Raw genomic sequence first — 22414 nt, 5'->3', positions numbered from 1 at the left:
CTAGGAGTGGGACATCTGTGAAAACCAGGGACTGACCATTATGTGTAATTAGAAGCTTAGCCAGGTATATAAAGGCAAAACAGATATGTTTTTCAAACAAGTGGGAACACAGAAATGAGAACTCGCAACGGTTTTGGGAAATCCTAGAACATCAAAATTTTGTGGCCACGGACCCGCACCTCAGTAGCCTGCGGGTATGTTTGTAAAAGGGTCATCTTGTCATGAAAACGAACGACTATGGCCAACACAGCGTGAAGTCTGAGCATTACTGTCCCACTCAGGGCCCATTTTTTTTCATTACAAAGAAAGAAATATATCAGAATTAGCTTTATTGGCCAGATGTTATCTCGTACATTAGGAATTTTTTTGCAGTACAATGCATTGCCAAGCAGCAACATGAAGGGGGAATACATAGCATAAGAAGGAGGGGAAAAACGTAGTATACATTACAAACATTACACTTATATACTGCTCATTGCAACTGTACGATAGCCTCGACATATCAGACATGTTACACTTTTTATATGTTGTTTAGCTGGTGGACAGCTAGTGGGAAGAAGCTTTTAATGGATCTGGTCGGCTTCGCGTGAATGGACCTGTAGCATCTGCTTGATGGAAGCGGTTCATACAGTTTGTGACGAGGGTGCTGCATATCTGGCACGATTTTATTCCCTCGCTTCCTGACCCCTGACATGTATAATTCCTGGACGGGAGGGAGATCAGCCCCAACTATCTTTTCAGCTGTCTTCCCCACCCTTTGCAGCCTCCGTCTGTCACTTTCATTGGCAGCTCCGTACCAGTCTGTGATCGAGGAATATAGGACCGATTCTACGATCGCTGTGTAAAATATGAGCAGCAGCTTCTGCGGGATGTTGAATTTCCTGAGTTTCCTCAGAAAGAACATTCGCTGCTGGGCCTTCTTTACGACACTGCTTATGTTGGGTCCCCATTTGAGTTCTCAGGAAATTTTTGACCCTAGGAATTTGAAGGAGTCGATCCACAAACCACACTGTCTGCTATTACGAGTGATTTCATGGCATTGGGTTTCCTTCTGAAGTCCACCACCATCTCAACTATATTAAGGGGATTTAGGTCAAGGTTGTTCTTAACGCACCACTGCATTAGACGTTCCACTTCGCGTCTGTATGCAGATTCGTCTTCGTGCTTGATTTAACCGAGGATGGTGGTGTCGCCTGCAAACTTTTATAATTTTTACTTATTGCTCGGCCGAGGTGCAGTCGGTGGTATATAGAGAGAAGAACAGGGGGGAGAGGACACATCCTTGAGGGGCCCCCGTGCTGGTCGTGCGCCCGCTATACGTGAATGACCCGGCTTTCACCACCTGTTTCCTTGCTGTCAGGAAGTCGACGATCCAGAAGCATGTTGATTCTGGGACCCCTAAGGAGAGGAGGATACTGTGTTGAATTGTGTTAAATGCCGAACTGAAGTCGACAAATAGGACCCTCGCATAAGAGCCCGGTCAGTCTAGTTGCTGTAGGATGTAGTGCAGCCCCAAGTTAACTGCGTCCTCGACACTCCTGTTTGCTCGGTATGCAAACTGCAAGGGTTATAGGTGGGTGTTAAATATGCAGGAATCAAAGACAATAAGGAGTGTGTTAAATACAAATACGGAGGAAAATATCAATGCTTAGTAAGTTTATAAGGCAGCATTACCTATATGCAAGTACACACTAGAGGGGTAAATCAACAGCAATTCAGCAGTTAGTCAGAAAAACAAATTGATGAAAGAAACCTGAGAACACCATAAGGCGATACAGTGGTCATGTGTGAAGAAGAATCTGATTAATGGAGGGCATTGTAGAAAGTATGCAGGTCTAAAGTATGGAGGAGTCCAGTAGTGAAAGAAGGGAACACAATGGGCTGCCAACTAGGTAGACAAAAGAGTTTGACGCTTGATTGAAGCATCTAGGAGGAAGAAAGTGGAACCCAAAGCCTGGAAGACAACGGCAGCTGCACTGGGTAAAAAGTGTAAATCAATAGCTCCTGGAGAGTGTCCCAAAAAGAGCAGGGATTGGGGTGGGACAACTAGCAGGAGAGAGAGGTGGTAGCGATGGGAGAGGAATGAGGAAACTGACACCCTGGAAGTAGTGTTCGCTCACTGGACTCCCTAGATGCCTAGGCAAGACCGTGGCTGGCACGCTATATCGAGCTTCAGAGGGCAGTCGCCACAGGGGCAGGGAGGAGCTCCCAGGCAGAAACGCTGGCAGTGTTGTCGACAGATCGATTGCCACAGATCGGTGGTCAGTAATTGGTAAACAGAAATGTCCTGGGGGCTCATACAGTTTGCTGTGTTAGGCAGACAGAGAAGGGAAGCCGTGGTCATCGGAAGCTGTCTGCAGCGAGCATTGGGAGAGTGAAGCTAGTCTCCGGCCATTATGTGAGAGAGTAATCACATATGCAGCACTCCGTTAATGTCCCACATAGTTTGAAGGAGAGATCTACCAAAAGACCAGAGGGTTAAACAGAGATCCCTGAGAGAATAGTAGAAAGTCTAAGATGGTGGCCACACCAAATGCTCCCTACAGTGTAGCTGGGGTCCGGATATGCAGAGGTGCCAAGTGGCGGTCAATAAAGTTGACACATGCTGGTGTCTATCTCCTAAACCTCCAAGCATCCAGGGCTAGTAGAAAAATAGGATTTTAATTACCTACCGGTAAGTACTTTTCTCGTAATCCATAGGGGATACTGGGAATCCATTTAGTACCATGGGGGTATAGACAGGTCCACTTGGAGCCATGGGCACTATAGGAGTCTGATAGCGTGTGCTGGCTCCTCCCTCTATGCCCCTCCTACCAGAGTCTAGGAAACTGTGCCCAAGGAGACAGACATACTTTGAGAGAAGGAAATCGATAAGGAAAGTGGTGAGATTTCGAACCAGCACATGCATAACACAAGGAAAGCCATGCTAACCAAACTTGAAAACAGCAACAGCTGAACCAAACAACAGTACTTAAACAAGTAACCGTGCAGGAAGAACGAAGCACTGGCTGGGCGCCAAGTATCCCCTATGGACTATGAGAAAAGGATTTACCAGTAGGTAATTAAAATCCTATTTTCTCTTGCGTCCTAGGGGATACTGGAAATCAATTTAGTACCATAGGGAAGTACTAAAGCTCCCAAACTGGGTAGGATAGTGCTGAGGTTCCTGCAAAACAGATTGACCAAACTGAAGGTCTTCAGAGGCCAAGGTATCAAACTTGGCAAACGTGTTCGAACCCAACCAAGTAGCTGCTCGGCAGAGCTGTAATGCGGAGACGCCCGGGGCAGTTACCCAAGAGGAACCCACCGACCTAGTAGAGTGGGCCTGTACAGATTTCGGAATCTGCAAACCTGCCGTGGAATAAGCATGCTGGATAGTGAGCCTGATCCAACGGGCAATTGACTGCTTAGAAGCAGGACACCCAATTTTTTTGGCATCATAAAGAACGAACAGCGAGTCCGATTTTCCTGTGACGAGCATTTCGCTTTACATATACCAACAAAGCTCTTACAACGTCCAAAGACTTTGAAGAAGCAGAGGTGTCAGTAACCACCAGAACCGCAATTGGCTGGTTGATATGAAACGCCGACACCACCTTAGAAAGGAATTGCTGATAAGTCCTGAGTTCAGCTTTGTCCTCATGGAAAATCAAGTAGGGGCTCTTGTGAGACAACGCCCCCAGCTCCGAAATGCACCTTGCCAAAGCCAACAGCGTGACTTTCTTCCACATAAGATATTTTACGTCTACCTCCTGTAACTGTTCAAACCAGTCCGATTGGTGGAATTGCAGAACCAAATTGAGATCCCAAAGTGCCGTGGGAGGCACAAAGGGAGGTTGGATGTGAAGAAGACCTTTCAAGAGCATCTGAACCTCAGGGAGAGAAGCCAATTGTTAGAAAATAGACAGACAAGGCCGAAATCTGAACTTTTATGGAGCCTAGGCATAGGCCCACATCAACTCCCAACTGCAGAAAAAGCAGGAAACATCCCAGATGAAATTCCACCGTAGAATATTGTCTGCTCTCACACCAAGAGACATCCAGATACGATGGTAATGATTTGACGTTACCCCCTTCCTGGCTTGGATCATAGTCGGGGTGACCTTGTCAAGAATTTCTCTCCTGGCTAGAATCAGCCGTTCAACTTCCATGCCATCAAACATAGCCATGGGAAGTCTTGATAAACGAATGGGCCCTGTTGCAGAAGATCCTCTCGAAGAAGCAGAGGCCACGGATCTTGGATTAGAATCTCGAGAAGATCCCCATACCAGACCCGTCGCGGCCAGTCCGGAGCAATGAGAATTTCTTGAACTCTTTCCCTTTTTATTCTTTTGAGAATTCTTGGGATCAGAGGAATGGGAGGAAACAAGTACACCAGCCGGTAGACCCACGGAGTTGTCAGGGTGTCGACCGCTACAGCTTGTGGGTCCCTGAACCTGGAATAATACTGCTTGAGCTTCTTGAGTCGAGAGGCCATCATGTCGATTTCTGGATAAACCCACTAACGCGTCAGCCACTGGAACACCTCCGGGTGGAGGCCCCATTCCCCCGGGTGCAGGTCGTGTCTGCTGAGGAAATCTTCTTCCCAGTTGTCTACTCCTGAAATGAAGATCACCGACCATGCCACAGCGTGTTTTTCCGCCCAGAGGAAAATTCTCAACACCTGACATTGCGGCTCTGCTTTTCGTTCTGCACTGTCGTTGGATGTAAGTCACCGCTGTCACCTTGTCCGACTGGACTTGAATGACCTGATTCTGAAGAAGAGATGAGGCCTGCCAAAGGGGTGGTCTTCTGTATGCCGAATGACGGGATCCCGGCGCACAGTATACCGGCGCCGGAATCCCGACACCCGGCATACCGACAAGTATTCTCCCTCGTTGGGGTCCACGACCCCCCTGAAGGGAGAATAAAATAGTGTGGCGCGCGTAGCGAGCCCGCAAGGGGCTCCTTTGCGCTCGCCACGCTGTTGGTATGCCGGCGGTCGGGCTCCCGGCGCCGGTATGCTGGTCGCCGGGAGCCCGAGCGCCGGCATACCATACTACATCCCTGCCAAAGGGCGTTGTAGATAGATAGCCCTGAGTTCCAGGATGTTTATTGGAAGAACGATGACGTGACTTCACCATCTTCCTTGAAACTGCACCCCCTGGGTGACTGCACCCCAACCTCTGAGGCTTGCGTCTGTGGTTAGAAGAATCCAATTCTGAATCCCGAACCTTCGACCCTCCACTAGGTGAGAAGTTTGTAGCCACCACAGGATGGAGATCATGGTTTTTGGCGATAGACGAATCCTCTGATGCATGTGAAGATGCGATCAGGACCATTTGTCCAACAGATACAGCTGGAAGGTCCTCGCATGAAACCTTCTATACTGAATTGCTTCGTAAGAAGCCACCATTTTCCCCAGAAGGTGGATGCACAGATGTACTGAGATTCGGGTCGGCTTCAAGACAACCCGAACCATCGACTGGATCACCATTGCCTTTTCCAAGGGAAGGTACACCTTCTGAGACTCTGTATCCAGTATCATTCCCAGGAAAGGAAGCCTCTGTGTTGGTTCTAGGTGACTTTTTGGTAGCTTCAGAATCCACCCATGATCCAGGAGTAATCTGGTTGTGAGACCAATGTTCTCCAACAACTGCTCTCTGGACGCAGCCTTTATCAGAAGATCGTCCAGGTAAGGAATTGCGTTCACTTCTTGTTTGCGGAGTAGTATCATCATCTCTGCCATCACTTTTGTGAACACCATGGTGCCGTAGAGAGACGAAATGGCAGGGCCTGAAACTGGTAGTGACAGTCCTGCAGTGTATACTGTAGATAAGCCTGATGAGGCGGCCACATCGGAATGTGAAGGTACGCATCCTTGATATCCAGAGACACTAGGAATTCCCCCTCTTCCAGACCTGAGATCACCGCTCTCAGACTCCATCTGGAACTTTGAACACTCTTAAGTATGGGTTCAGTGATTTGAGGTTCAGAATCTGTCTTACCGAACCGTCCAGTTTCTGTACTACAAACAAGCTGTAATAGTAACCCTTGTTTTGTAGATGAGGTGGAACTGGAACAATGACCTGGGTCTGTAACAGTTTATGAACGGCATCTTGTAAGGTTATTCTTGCCTCTTGTTAAATTAGTAAGCCTGATTTGAAGAATCTGTGAGGTAGGAGATCCTGAAACTCCAGCCTGTAGCCCTGGGATATAATGTCTATGACCCAGGGATCCTGGCAAGATCTTGTCCAGGTGTGACTGAATAATTTTTGCTGGGCTCCCACCTGCCTGTCTCCCAGGCATCGCAGTCCACCGTCATGCGGAAGGCTTTGAGGAGACAGAACCAGAGCTCTGTTACTGTGAACCAGCAGCCGCTGGATTTCGTGGTTTACCTCTAGCACCTCTGGTAGAGGTAGAAGAACCTCTGGTCTTGCCCCGAAACTTTGCAGTCCGAAAGGACTGTAAATTGGGTCCTGAGTAGGCCTTTCTAGCTGGCGAAGCTGCAGTAGGTCGATATGTGGATTTGCCCGCAGTAGCTCGCGAAATCCACTTGTCGAGTTTGTTGCCAAATAATGCTTCACCTGTGAAATGCAGGCCTTCCACACCTTTTTTGGAATTCGCGTCAGCAGTACACTGATGTAGCCATAATCCCCTGTGTGCTGACACTGCCATAGCTGTGGTGCGTGCATTAAGCAAACCTATCTCCTTAATGTCTTCCACCATAAAGTTCGCAGAATCTTGGATGTGTTGCAGGAGTAAAACTATTTCCTCTTGAGGTAAGGTGTCTAACACCTCAATTAAATTACCAGACCATTTAGCAGTGGCTCGCGTAATCCACCCACATGCTATAGTGGGTCTCTGGGCCACCACAGCAGCTGTATACAAAGATCTGAGTCTCAGGAACAGGTAATACTATTTTACGCAAGAGCCTGGAGACTGACTCATCCACTATCGGTGGATTTTACCATTTTTTCCTATCCTCAGGAGGTAAAGGAATGATGATAATAACCGCCTAGGAATTTGGAATTTCTTATCTGGATTAACCCACGGTTCCTCAAACAGGGTATTTAGTTCCTTTGACACAGGAAAAGTAGCTGAGGATTTTTTCTTCACATTAAAGAAAGATTCCTCACACACCTCTGTCGCCTTTTATCAGGAATATTTAGGACTTCCCTGATAGCGTCTATGAGAGCCTCAACACCTACCCTCCCCTACCTCTATGTCCACCTCACCTTCCTCCATTTCAGACCCTTCATTATCACAGTCAGAATGCAGGATATGGGCCAAAGTATGTTTTTGCAGACAAATGGTAGAGGACTGAGATGCTGGTCTGAGTACTGAGTCCTTTTGCATAAACTCAGTCATAGACTGTCTTATGTATTGTGTCTCCTTCTCATTACGAGACAGTTTAGTAGAGATGGTGGAAATCATCCCCCAAATGGAGTCCAGCTACTAGCCTGAGAAGGGATACTACACTGAGTACACGCTAGTGAACCCCCTGGAGAAGAGGAACACTGTGCCTTGCATGATACACACTCTTTGCCTGACATACTGCAGTAGTAACAGCACATACACAGGAAAAGTTTAAAAGCACAATTAACCCACAAAGAACCCTTCCCGAGAGACACAGAGAGAGGATAGAACCAGCACACGGCGCCCTTATCGCTAAAGCCAAGCTTAGCCGGGTCGCAGACTAAGTACCTAGATCAGGGACTTAGTACACAAGTATAACGCTCCCCTTGCTATGACCCCCTGGTACCACTGAGGTAATCTGGAGGCTCTCCAGAGGAGCTGCGCGTCCCAGCAGTCAGCGTCTGTGTAGCTGCAGTAGAGTAAAAATGGTGCCTGTGAGCTGCTGGATCCGCTTATAGTGAAGCCCTGCCCCTTCAATGGTGCGCGTTCTTCCCACTGTTCTTTGTACTAGATTTATGAGTCTGAGTGCATAAAATGGAGTAAGCCCCTTTTTAAGATGTAATGCCGGTCTGGGTACTGTGTAGTAAGTCTGGAGACTCAGTCTACCCCGTTAGAAGCCGTGCGTCTCCGTACCCTGCCCCACCATAATGGCCGGCGACTCGCTAACCGGGATGATGGCTTAGTACTCGCCACTCTTCTTTCTTCTGGCTTTGTTAGGTGTGGCGGCGTGCTGTGGTAATGTACGCTCGCCGTGGTAGGGCTTGCAAATAGTTCCCTCAGGAGCTAGCGTCCGGTCAGTGGGGAACGGGATAATTAACCCTTAGTGGGGTTGGGCCGTTTCCTCCTCATAAGTCCCACGAAGCAGGCAGGCTGGTGCCATCCAGTCCGTCCTGAAAATAAAAAACTTTTAAAATAAATGCAGAAAACTCTTCAGGAGCTTCCAGAGATGTGACTGGCTCCATCAGGCACATTTTCTAAACTGATAATGTGTGCTGACTCCTCCCTCTATGCCACTCCTACCAGACTCAAACTTCTGTATTGCCCATAGCTCCAAGTGGACCCGTCTATACCCCATGGTACTAAATGGATTCCCAGTATCCCCTAGGACATAAGAGAAATAATCCTTGGTAACTCAATGGCAGTGGATGGGTGAGGAGATTGGGGAGCATATGGAAATGCATCCACCTAGGTGACTTGCCTGCCAGAAGTTGTAATGTAGTAGAGTATGTGCAATATCAGGTGGTGTCAATTCTATACTAGTTACCACCCGTCAACATGACAGAACATCATAACAGTAATGTCGGCGCTGGCAGCTGTGCACGCCGAATAGAACAACAATTGAATTGCTCTGTCGGGCACCATCTAATGACCGCCGGCGTGCAAATCACTTGAATTCCCCTGTGGAGGTGAGGAGTAGTGTTAGCCTTTTATTATACAAGATTGGTGTTGTGTTGCACTTTTCTGGAATACATTGGTGGCAGTACAGTGTGTCTATCTTGGGCTTGTCTAGGAATGTAGAAATAAAGAACAGCTTACAGTATCTTTGTGACCACGCACTGTATGCATGTGGCTCTGCCAGAACCTAGTATGGTGGTGCTGTCACAAATGGGATTGTAGTATTGGCAATAGATGGTAATGCTGGACTGTACATTTTAAAGTAAAAAAAATTGTGGTTTTCTCCTTAGGATGGCTAGTTAGCAGATATACATGTTGCTTATACTCAAACATAAAGTTCTTCCCCGCACCTCAGACAGTATGTTTCCCTCTCCTCCTCATCATGTCATTTTAATTACGGATTTAGCAATCCAAATATTAATTAATGATCTGCGGCAGCTTCCCATTCAGTTGTAGGGTAGTGTTCACAAGATATTATTTGCCATTTAGTTAGAATCTGGAAGGCAGCGCTCATCTCACACACCATTAATCGTACACGAGCACCCCTAATTATGACTCCAGATCCCTGTCTTTTGCACATAGGCAATGGTAGTAGAAAGGTGATTTTATATAAACAGATGGGTATATTATGGCAAGTGTATAAAAATGAAGTTCCTATTATTATTATTATTATACATTGATAGCACTGCAATCTCAGAATTAGTATTTGGATTGGTTGCAATGTCAACATTGGGGTTTATTCTGTGCAGTTTTTTGTTTGGAAACTAATCCACTCGTATGCACCCTTTGTGCCTACATGTGACACTTTACAGCTAATCTCAGATTAGGTTATTATAGAGTTATTGGTGATTACAGCCCCGTGGTGACTTTCTGGCTTCAGCCGCTTATGAACTGCTGGAAGTCCTGGACTGTTTTCCAGGCTGCCGTGCATCCTCCTGTGCTGATTGAACCAGGTATGATAATGCTTTAAGACATTATTAGTGTACTGTGGTGTGTGCTTCCTTTCTTATTTCTATTCTGTCCACCATGGAATTAGATGTTTTGTGTGTTATACCTGGGCACATGTACTAAGGTATTTTCCAAACCTCTTATGTAAGGACAGTATAAACAGAAATGAAACCATATGTGTACGCCTAGAACCTGTTTCATGAAACACGCCTAAACAATATGCTCATTGCAGGTGTGTGTCTCTTTAATTACTGCCAGTGCTAAGGACCCAAGATCTCGCCTGTGCTTTCCTTTGGACCTTTTTTTTTTTAATTTGGGTGCCTCACACAGGCGTTAACAGATTATCCTAAGTATCCTGCTACTATACTTGAGTATGCGAATACAAAATTTCTGTATTCTTTCTTGATCTGCGGGCAAATCTCTGCTTCCTAGGCTGTTCTACCTTTTGCAAGTGTGTGGACAGACTACCACCCAGTCTAGCCAGGTACACACTTCGGTTATTAGTGTGGGACATTATTTTCCATAACCAAGAATGTGAATCTGTGTCTGAGCAGTCATTCAAACTGCTAGTTGATTATTTACTGCTATTATTATGTATTGGTTTCCTTTTTTAAATGTGATGTATAATTCTGGGATTACTAGTTGCTCACAGTGCAAACAGGTGGTGGCTGTATTCAAGGCAAAACTGCACCTGAGATGCAATGAAAGATGAATGATTAAAAGGGTATCCGTTCAGATGGTCGACCATGTTATGGTCGACCACTATTGGTCGACATTGACATGGTCGACATGGACACATGGTCGACACGTGAAAATGGTCGACACATGAAAAGGTCGACATGAGTTTTTTTTTACTTTTTTTTTTCTTTTGGGGAACTTTTCCATACTTTACGATCCATGTGGACTACGATTGGAACGGTAATCTGTGCCAAGCGAAGGCACCATGCCCGAAGCATGGCGAGCGAAGCGATGCGGTGCACTAATTGGGGTTCCCAGTCACATTACGCAAAAAACGACACCAAAAAAAAGTTAAAAAACTCATGTCGACCTTTTCATGTGTCGACCATTCATGTGTCGACCATGTCGACCATGTCAATGTCGACCAATAGTGGTCGACCTAATGACTGTCGACCATAACATGGTCGACCATTCATACTGGAACCGATTAAAAGACGCCTGATCTTTAGTTATGTGATATTTGAATTTTATGCTGTGTACTGCTGCTAAATATAGTCCGTTTTTTAGTTTACTAATACAGTATATTTTCTGACATTATAGACTGAATATATTGAAGTTATTCATTGCTTGTTCTTTGGCTTATGCACACAGCTAAAGTTAGTAAACCCACAATGGTGGAGCCCTGTAGATTGTAAACTTGCTACAGATGTGTCCTCCTACACCTATCACGCTATCTAATATGTCCGATAACGTGAGACACCTGGTGCGACTGAGCTGCTTTGAGAGGTGTAGCATATAGTCTTTTTCTTTCAATATTTTTATTTACATTGCAGGCGTAATGCGAAACATAAATTTGTGTACCAGAGACACTGGGCTGCGCCTTTAACCATACAAGAATTGGGGGGACATTTTACGAAGCAGTGATAAAAGTGGAGAAGTAAGCCAGTGGAGAAGTTGCCCATGGCAACCAATCAGCATTGACGTAACATTTTTAATTTGCATACTATAAAAATATACAGAGCAGCTGATTGGTTGCCATGGGCAACTTCTCCACTGGCTTACTTCTCCACTTTTATCACTGCTTAGTAAATGTCCCCCTTTGTTTTATACATCTACAAAATCACAGAGGAAGCACAACGGAACTTGGCGTGAGAAAAAGCCGCGGGCCCTGCATCAGAGCACTTATATACAAATTCTGACTCATTCGCGCACAGGTGTACAAATGTTGCACATCAAATTTGATCTGTGCAATCTAATAAAGTCATTTTTGCCACTCTCTATTCTGTTTGTGTGAATAAGACCCATTTTGAACAAAAAAGGCATGCTGAGTAGCGCTGCTAGGCGCGACTGAAGCCACATTGTGAGCTGATTGTACTAAAGGGAAAATGCAACCAAAAAATAGCCGCATTCTCTGTATGTACCAAGCTCCAGAATACAATGCATTCTGGAGCTTGGACCCGGTGGGTAATGCCATCTTTAAATTGCTTTACTCAATAGAAGCCTATGGCTTCTCTTTGCATTTCCCACTGAGAGGGATCAAATTTTATCCCCCCCCCCTTCCCCAGAACTCCTGCAGCACCTAAACCCGGAAGTCCTATCGCAAAGGACATCTCTCATCGGGCAAGTTTTCTTTTGTGTTTTTAGTTGCATTTCTAGGTACATACCGGTGTTATTTATGCTGATATGTACCCTATAAGAGGCTAGGTGTACAGCATTGTGGATGCAATGCTTAGTACGTCCCGCCCTGTAATAGGATACATCTGTATGTTAAAAGCCAGCTTGGTGTTTCATTACTTTTTTTTTACCAAACTGTAAAGCTCTCTGGAGTATGCTGGCACTATATAAATGTTTATAGTAATAGAAGGCTATATACCTGTATTACAAGTTCTGCAGTGCCAGGGAGGCATGGAAACAAACAGAAACAAAACAAGATACATAGGGGCATATTCAGTTAGCCACAGGATTTACCGTGGGCTTTTAACTCCTGGGTTAAGTGTCTGGAGCTATAATATCCTACAGTATGCCACATGCCATGGTAGGATTTGCGGCTAACACGTGGCAAGGCATAGAATTCAGGTTAAGTGTCTGGAGCTTTGCAGTTACCGCGTGCAATAAGCCCCACGTTTACACTTAACATGGATTTCTCTTTGTGCCCTCCAGAAGTGCAAGCAGCAATCCCCTTTGTGTGTATGTGTACATATTCTGGGGGCAATTCAGTTGTTCTGGGCATCTAACTTTCCTGTCTAAACAGTACTTTTTAGACGCCCAAACAATTTTCACTACTCAATTGTTTGGGCGCACATGCATATTGCACATGTCGCGCCCAAACAGACCGGGTTTAGCCACCTAAAACTGCTAAACCTGTCTAAACTTCTCCTTTGGGAATCCAAACTCCCTCTGCCCAGGAGGAGGCTGCAAGTAAAGAAGGTGTCTTCTGGGAACAATTGAATTGCTGCTTCTAGGGCACCATCTAGTGGCAGCTGCAAATAAAACTATTGAATCAATCCCTCTGTGAGTGTACATACAGGTATAAGGCAGAATGTACTAAAGCAGAAATGCGGTAAAAACCCAGAAAATTGGTTTTTATTCGCATTTCCAAATGTACTAAAGTACGGACGCCAGGGATCGGATGCGGAGGGTAATCCAGTTACCCTATAGAAGCCTGTGAGCTTTTTACTGCATCTCTCTGTGTGAGGGATCCGGTCAGATCCCTCCCAGCATGCCCCACGGCTGCCGAGTCCTTCTGTGCATGTGCAGACAGACTCCCAGGTCATAAACCCGGAAGTCCAGGGACCAGAGCACATTGCAAAGGACAGCTCTTATCTGGAGAGCTGTCCTTTGTGATACTAATTGCATATGTTAGTGCATATGCGCTTAGTATCAATGCAATGTGTGGTGGGATGTACACCGCAAGGTGAGTACGTTCTGGCCATAGGCTCCTGTATCTGAAAATTCAATATTCTAATTTTTTTGAACACTTTCTGGTGGTTCAGTACACAAACTTTGCTTCAAGTTATTAAAAATATTGTATACAAATACCATCAGGCTTTGTGTGTATAAGGTGTATATGAACATGCATTTTGTGTTTTGACTTGGGTCCCATACCCAGGATATCGCATTATGATATGGAAATATTCCAAAATACGGACAAATCCAAAATGCTTCTGGTCCCAAGCTTTTAGCTATGGGAAATTTAACCAATACTCAATTGTCTATTCCACTGATCCACTCCTTCCTTATTTTCATTCTCTCTCTTTCTTTTTTTTTTTTTTTTCTTTTTTCTTTCTATTCTCAGCTCCTGCGATCAGAATCCAGGTTCTGCGGCAACACCAGGACAAGCTGTTGGCTGGGTCACCCCAGTAACATGTTCCTCCTGTTTTCTCTGTTAACCCTAAAGCAATCACTGAAGATGTCTGAAAAAAGTGCAGCGTAGAATCAAGGACTCTCACTGTAAAGAGGTAACAAAAGAGGAAAATTGACAACCACCATCCTTACAGAAAAATAATCAAGTCTAAAGGGCACTTGCCAAGAAGAGTAGATTATTGGAAAGGTGGTATACAAACTTTTGGGAAAGGGGGATCACATATCCCAAAATGGCAAACAATTCAACAGACCACCATCCTGCTAACTCTGTTAATGATGGCAGCTTTGAAGGGGACTTTGGCTGCAGTGTGGAGGAATTGCGAGATCTCATGGAGTTGCGAAGTGGAGAGGCAGTCACCCGCATCCGGGAGACGTATGGCGGGGTCCCCAACATCTGCCGCAGACTGAAGACCTCTCCAGTTGAAGGTACAGTAGGCAGTAACGAAGTGCAATTATGCACCTAAACATGTATTCGTTGTCATTATTTATTCCCTGCTCAAAGGGAAGGATCATCCGTAATGAAGAGATAGTGTATAACCACTTTACATGCAGGTCTCCTAGATGAAAAAATTTGATATTTTAAAAAACCTAATCAACTGAAGAAATATATTTGAAAAAGTTGAATGACTAGAAAGTGATGCTGGTGCATTGCCAAAGAAAAACCTGCCAGACTTCAGTTCACATTATATTCCTATTTCAGTGCATTTCAGATTGGGCTTTTTTATTATTATTTCTTTGCTATGCATGCTAATGGTTTTTTGTTTGTTTGCTTGCTTGTTTTTAAAGCAGTAACTCTCCACCCACTAAAATGATGACTCTGATTCAGTGAACCTGAATATTGCTAAAATCACCAAATTTAGGCTAGGTCCTGTTCTGTATGCTGTTCTCAGTACTTCCGTTGTATATTGAAAATGATCAGCCTATGTGCTGAGTGAAAACCCCTCTCTAGATTAATGTTAACGAACCAGGCTGATTAACATATTAACATTATTAGAGGAGAACACAGTCTATCTATGTGATAAACAGCCATCAGATTAGCTGTTCACTGCATACTGAAACTACAACATCCAAAATGAGGTGGGCCCACTTTTAAATACTGTGCCAAGCTTGGCTCACAAGCTGAAAGTTCTTCCTTTCTCCATATGGCTTTGAGACCAGGGTACATACTGTTAGTATCACTCTATAATGCATATAAGGTAAACAAGACATCTGTTAAATTGCCATGAGTAAAAAAATAAACCTATCAACAATGGTTCAGGATGTAGTAAGGTGACCGGCTGTCGGGATCCCGGCGGTCAGCATACTGACGCTGGGATTCCGGTCGACAGGGGGCCCAGGGCTATTCCCACACGTAGGTGTCCATGACACCCATAGAGTGGGAATAGATCCTGTGGTGTGGCGAGCGCAGTGAGCCACCGAGCCCGCAGTGTGGCAAGCACAGCAAGCCCGCAAGGGGTTTCGTTGTGCTCACCGCCCTGCCGGCAGCCAGGATACCGGCACTGGTATGCTGACCGCCGGTCACTCAACCCCAACGCTTCAAAAAGCTCAAAGGACCTAGGACTTCTTTAAAAATTCTCTTATAAAAGGAGAAATAATCAGTTAGTGAGGACCTTGTATCCCCATGTTGAGGAACTATGGGGGATTCGGTAGAGTATGCCAGTGGTCAGAATACTGACCGCGGCAAACCGATAATTGACATAAGTATACTTACCTTCCTCAGATGTTCCCCTAACCCTCCCTCCCCGCAGCCTAACCCTCCATGGGGGAGTCTGATTTCCCCCCCCACACACACACACACACACACACACTCCCCTCGGCTTACCTCTCCAGTGTCCCTGTACTATGGCAGCCTAGCAACAAGCATGTTTGGTAATTCACCTCCAAGTTCTTTCTTGGCAGCTGAAGACAAGCAGGCGCTTGAACATTCGTGAGCAGTGGTTTCCGAAACTCAAGCAAGCCTTTATTGCTTGTGAAGTCCTAAATTAGACGGACATGAGTGGTTGGAAGGGGAAATTGTGAAGTGCTAAAACTTTTTTGTTACTTAAAACTACTAATTTTACTTCAATAAGTCATGTGAGGGTTTTAATAGATCTGTATATAGATTAATATAATAATATTATTATTATTATTACAACAACAACATGTGTGTTCAGCGCATTTTTTTTCTTTTAAATAGTTTATGGGTGCCATGTCAAATTTACAAGTGGCAGCAAGGTAATGTTTATGCCATCTTTTCAGGGAATTTGATTACTTTTTACTGTTTTTTTATTTTATTTTTATACACAGTGGAGGTGATTTCATTGTTTATGCACGGCCAATCTACAGTTTAAGGGGGGTATTCACGCAGCGATAATCTAAGCAATCTGACTAGATTGCTTAGATTTTAAGCATGATCGCTCCGTGTGTACCCACCACAGCGATAGCGATGCGCAGCCCTGCGCATCGCTATCGCTGGTGCTAGATTGGCCTGCATGTAGGCTCAATCTAGCAGGTCGCTCATTTCACCCGCTGGGTGAAATAAGCGGTCCACCCCCTCCCTGCACGCTCAGCACACATCGCGCTGTGCTGCGCGGTTTGCTCAGCACACATCTCTCCCACATCTGCCCGTGAATACGGGCCTTAAAGTGACATGAGATTGGGGGCAGTAATTCAATTTTTCTTTTTTAGTGCACTTATTGCACAGAAGCACTACATGTTATAATCCTCCCTGACTTGCTGGCTTGACAATTTGCTACAGTACATTTTCTAAACTCTGTTAAGCTCTTTTTTAAACTCCATAAAGTAAAAGGTTTGTCTGTAAAAGAGATAACCAATACACTCATATTGAGAGAGAGAAGAAAAACTGAGTGAACATATTATTGCTCCCTTGCTGCTAACAAACCCCCTCATCAGTACAGAGTTTACTGTGCTACTAGCTCATTGCTAGATGTAGACTAACATACCTACAATATATTACAGCTATATTGATAGGTATGGTAAATACAAATTATTTTGTGTGTAGTACTCATTAAAACATATGAATTGGCCCCCAGGCTAAAATAATTGCCCACCCTAGCCTAGGTCAAAATAGAGTGGACCTCTTTGCGTTGTCTACAGTTTCCACCATGTCCTCCCCACCGACTTCCTGCCAAATCCTCCCTCCCCCAATTGTTTTTATTTTCCAGCAGCACACTTACACCCCTTTACTAAGTCTCTTCTCCCTTCCTATCTCATACTTTCTCTCCCCTCTTTATTTTGCTGTAATGTTTTGTGCCAGCTTCCTCAACTTCCTTGGTATCCCCTCCTCCTCTTGCCTCATTAGTCTGCTCTCCTGTCTCGTGCCTCCTCACTTCCCCTCCTGTCTTGTGCCACCTCCTCTCATCTCCTTAGTGTCCTCCTCCACGTGTTCTTAGTGCTTCTTTTCTGTCACATGTGCTCCTTACTGCGAAGAAGCCCACAAAGCATAAAACCGGGAGGCATAGCTATTTGTCGGAAAACACGTGGATCGGAGGAATAGATCCACGTGCTTCTGTCGGAAACCTGACTGATTTGGCCTCCTTTCCGACAATCTCAATCCGAAAAAAAAAGTCTGATTGAAGTGAGGAGACGGGGAGTGTGGATGAGAGGTACCTTGACGGCCATCCCCTGGTCAGGCACCTCTCTCCCTGCAGTGGCTGTTATGTGCGGCTCCAGCAGCTCTCTGTGTTCTCACACATGAGGAGCTGCTGACAGCCGCACGGACACCGGACAAATCAGACAGTCTGATTAGGCTCAAATCCGACAGTTGGATTTGGCCACTCTATTGAATAGGGGTTGTCGGATCCATTCCGACAAATGCATGTCGGAATGGATCCGACTCTTATTGAATATACCCCTCTGTCTCTAAACATGCATTGCTGCATGTACTGAGACTGGGTACTAGTGTGGGGAGAGAGCTGGTAACTGGAGCCCCCACAGCACCCCACTGCAGTGCAGTGCAAGTCATTAACTGCTAGTCCCTCCACAGTGGTGCAAGTAGAAATATTTTCTTAGTGGTACGGAGTGCCAAAAAATGGGCAAGGTCATGTGTTGTGAGGGGGCGTGGCCACATGCTGCTAGTGGGAGTGGCTACATGACACTAGCGGCGTGGCCACGACACCCCCCGGCGAGTAGAGAGATTCAGGGGGGTAGGGATGGGATAGAGAGATGCGGACCTAGAGGGTGAGATCCTTGTACAACTTACTGTGCTGTGCCTGCAGAATTTTCCTTGGCTGTGTCATGTGCCTGAAAATGGCCCTCTCAAAACCAGTGATGAAGCCGAGGGAGGTGGTTGTGGACTCATGGGGCAGAGACATAGGGGGTCATTCCGAGTTGTTCGTTCGTTATATTTTTCTCGCAATGGTGCGATTAGTCGCTAATGCGCATGCGCAATGTCCGCAGTGCGACTGCGCCAAGTAAATTTGCTATGCAGTTAGGTATTTTACTCACGGCATTACAAGGTTTTTTCTTCGTTCTGGTGATCGTAATGTGATTGACAGGAAGTGGGTGTTTCTGGGCGGAAACTGGCCGTTTTATGGGTGTGTGCGAAAAAACGCTACCGTTTCTGGGAAAAACGCGGAAGTGGCTGGAGAAACGGAGGAGTGTCTGGCCGAACGCTGGGAGTGTTTGTGACGTCAAACCAGGAACGAAACTGACTGAACTGATCGCAGTTGCCGAGTAAGTGTGGAGCTACTCAGAAACTGCTAAGAAGTGTCTATTCGCAATTTTGCTAATCTTTCGTTCGCAATTTTGATAAGCTAAGATTCACTCCCAGTAGGCGGCGGCTTAGCGTGTGCAAAGCTGCTAAAAGCAGCTTGCGAGCGAACAACTCTGAATGAGGGCCATAGTAAACAACAGAGAATAGACACGGCACTGGCTCTCTAAAGCATTGTGCTAAGCCCGCTCCTGGTTCCACGGGAACCCATATACTAGGAGAAGACTGGTGGTTGTGACCAGCTGCTGAAGTGGTAACACCCCATGCACATAACTGGGGGTTGTGCTTGCAGCAGAGCTCTATCCAGGCCCCCAGCCTGCACCTGGCACTGCCACAGCAGTGTACTCTCAACTTTGATATCGGTGCAGACATCACCCTCCGCAGATTCACCAGACACCATGTAGCTGTTGCTACAGGGACACACAACTCCCGTGCCGTCTGCAGCTGCCACGGTCAGCTAGTTACAATTTCAGGCAGGAGGGTCCGCAGTGCGCCAATGAACCTGACAACAAAATAATCAATTCACAGGGGGGGTCTTTGGTGCCTCTCACCCCTGTACCTGTACCCCTCCTGATGGCGGCCGTGGGTTCAGGGGGAGAGGAGAGTCCTGTAGGTAGCCCGGGCTCCATAGAAACCACATCCCCTGCATCTATGCAGGTTATGCTACTGTAAATATAGGCCTCCTTGCACCACTGTACTATAGAAACTGGATTTTACATTTGGAGGATAAAAATATTCTAGTGTTCTTGATTCATTTATGACAAGATCGTTCTGCATTAATTCAAATTTTACTGAACAGGGCACTGTTTGTTTGGAGTTTATATGGTCTCACTTGTGTTGCTTTCTGAGTTTCCTTCCACAATCCATAATGCTTTAGGGCAGTAATTGTTTAAATAATGTTTTGTATCCTATTTGGGAAGGCTTTATTAAAACGCATGCTATTCTAATATACTGTAGCATAACTACATTTTCAGTTTTCAGTGGAGTTGGCCTTTAAAACAAACAGACTTTAAAGGAAGTTGCACAAACAATGGATTAGTTCACATGACTGTCACCTTTTATGATAACATTGTTTGCAACCATTTGTATAAACTAGAATGTAGATTAAAGTCTTTTGCCTAAGGGCTCCACATGGGTAGTTTCTCAAGCGGTGTTCAAAACTATTGTCCACATAGATAGTGATATATACGCAACTCTGAGGTTGCTACCAGAAAATTGTAGGCAGCAATTATCTTACGGTTGCATTATGAAATGTACAGTAAAATTCTTATAGGTAACTCTACATTTGTTGTCAGCTACTTGTGGTAACATGCATCTGATACTGCTGCTTAGCAACATGTACATGTTAACCCTGAATGACTGATCTGGCAATCTCACCTGGCCAAGCTGTTCTGAAGTCTATGCAATATGAAAACAATATCAATATTGTATACAAAAGGACACCTGTAAAAGATTTAAAATGTAACCTATTTCAAGATGTTTGAAATTGTATGTAATCTGGTCATCTACACTGCAAATTCCAGTTCTGACAGAGTATGGCCTTTAGTGCACACTGGCTACTTTTTCAGTAATAACGGTTATAGAAAAGTATGCTGTGTTTAAAACAATTTGTTTCCATTAATAAGTATGAGCTATGTCACATGGGAGGCACTTGTTATCCCGGCTATCGGGATCCCGGCGCACAGCATACTGGTGCCGGGATACTGACAACTATTCTCCCTCATGGGGTGTCCATGACGCCCCTGGAGGGAGAATAAATAGGGACTCTTTTGTGCACACCCCGCTGCCGGCATTCCGGCGGTTGGGATCCCAGCGCCAGTATGCTGGTTGCCGGGATCCCGTCAGCCGCGATATCCTAGTAAACCCATTTCACACAATTTTGTCCATACAGAAGAAAATTGAACTCCCCCCCCCCCCCCCCCGTGGATCAGTCTCTTTCCCAAGCAACGCTTTTTTGCCATGTGTAGTGTTACGGGTGGGCCAGCTTGAGCTGCCACCATGTCATGGTGCACCATTGTTTAAGTGGGGAGGGGGGTGTGCACATTTTTAAATTAATATTATACTCTGCATTTCTTAAGGTACTGTGTAGATTTTATTGAGATTAATTAAGTTTATGGTGGTGATATGTACTTTAACTATAGCAAGGAATATACAGCTGACTTGCCACTTACAAATGTCACCAAGACTTGTTCTCATGACCAAAGAGCTTGTTTCTACTTCACGTTATGTTTGCTTACTTAATGAGTCGGTACAACAAAACCGAATACTGTGGCTTAGTAGAAAGTTTGGAGCTGGTGTGCTGAGGGGGCGGGGCCTTCTCAGCACACCAGCGCCATTTTCTCTTCACAGCTCCGCTGGAAGGACGCTCCCCAGGTTCTCCCCTGCAGTATCCATTACAACAAGGGTAAAAAAGAGAGGGGGGGGGCACATAAATTTAGGCGCAATTGTGATAATAAGCAGCTATTGGGAAAAATCACTCCTTTTTAGTGTAAATCCCTGTGTTACATAGCGCTGTGGTGTGTGCTGGCATACTCTCGCTCTGTCTCCCCAAAGGACTTTGTGTTGGGTCCTGTCCTCAGTCAGAGCATTCCCTGTGTGTGTGCGGTGTGTCGATACGGCTGTGTCGGCATGTTTGATGAGGAGGGTTACGTGGAGGCGGAGCAGGAGCCGATATGTGTGGTGTCGCCCCCGACGGGGCCGACACCGGAGTGGATGGATATGTGAAAGGTATTAACCGACAGTGTCAACTGGTTTGATGACGCAGCAGCCTTGGGACAGCAGGGATCTCAGCCCGCGCCTGCCCAGGCGTCTCAGAGGCCATCAGGGGCTCATAAACGCCCGCTAGCTCAGATGGCAGACACAGATGTCGACACGGAGTCCGACTCCAGTGTAGATGAGGATGAGACAAATGTACAGTCCACAAGGGCCATCCGATGCATGATTACTGCAATGAAAAATGTATTGCACATTTCTGACATTAACCCGGTTACCACCAAAAAGGGTATTATGTTTGGGGAGAAAAAGCAGCCAGTGACTTTTCCCCCATCTGATGAATTAAATGAATTGCGTGAAGAAGCGTGGTGTTCCCCTGATAAGAAACTAGTGATTTCTAAGAGGTTACTGATGGCGTACCCTTTCCCGCCAACGGACAGGTTACGTTGGGAAACATCCCCTAGGGTGGACAAGGCGCTCACACGCTTATCAAAAAAGGTGGCACTGCCGTCTCAGGATACGGCCGCCTTAAAGGAGCCTGCGGATAGAAAGCAGGAAGCTATCCTGAAGTCTGTGTATACACACTCGGGTACTATACTGAGAGCTGCTATTGCTTCAGCATGGATGTGTAGTGCTGCAGCAGCATAGTCTGATACCCTGTCAGACAATATTGATTCCCTCGACAGGGATATTATTTTGCTAACCATAGAGCATATAAAGGACGTCGTCTTATATATGAGGGATGCACAGAGGGACATTTGCCGGCTGGCATCTAGAATTAATGCAATGTCCATTTCTGCCAGGAGAGTATTATGGACTCGGCAGTGGACAGGTGATGCTGATTCTAAAAGGCACATGGATGGGGCTCCACAGGTGGAGCCAGGTGCGGTGGGGGCGTGTCTCCGGAACTTCAGCAACCAGTGGGTTCGCTCACAGGTGGATCTCTGGGCTGTACATATTGTATCTCAGGGATACAAGCTGGAGTTCGAGGCGACTCGCCCTCGCCGTTACCTCAAATCAGCCTTGCCAGCTGCTCCCAGGGAAAGGGAGGTAGTACTGGCGGCTATTCACAAGCTGTACCTCCAGCAGGTGATAATCAAGGTTCCCCTCCTTCAACAGGGACGGGGTTACTATTCCACAATGTTTGTGGTACCGAAAACAGACGGTTCGGTGAGACCTATCCTAAATTTACAATCCTTGAACACTTAT

The 22414-nt window shown here is 45.8% G+C and overlaps 1 protein-coding gene across 6 annotated transcripts in view; it reads left to right on the top strand.

Annotated features, from left to right (window-relative positions):
* ATP2B4 (ATPase plasma membrane Ca2+ transporting 4) overlaps positions 1 to 22414 on the top strand; it is a 324819-nt gene that overhangs the window by 93202 nt on the left and 209203 nt on the right. For all 6 annotated transcript variants that reach the window (XM_063955273.1, XM_063955268.1, XM_063955269.1 and 3 more), the window contains one exon: positions 13715 to 14208. In XM_063955273.1, the coding sequence (XP_063811343.1) occupies positions 14013 to 14208 (196 nt within the window). In that variant the 5' untranslated portion in view covers positions 13715 to 14012. The remainder of the gene's footprint in view (positions 1 to 13714; positions 14209 to 22414) is intronic.

This window comes from Pseudophryne corroboree, chromosome 2 (assembly GCF_028390025.1).
Source record: "Pseudophryne corroboree isolate aPseCor3 chromosome 2, aPseCor3.hap2, whole genome shotgun sequence".
Classification (NCBI taxonomy): domain Eukaryota; kingdom Metazoa; phylum Chordata; class Amphibia; order Anura; family Myobatrachidae; genus Pseudophryne; species Pseudophryne corroboree.
Note: the sequence above shows the minus strand (reverse complement) of the source record. Positions and strands in the feature narration are given on the sequence as shown.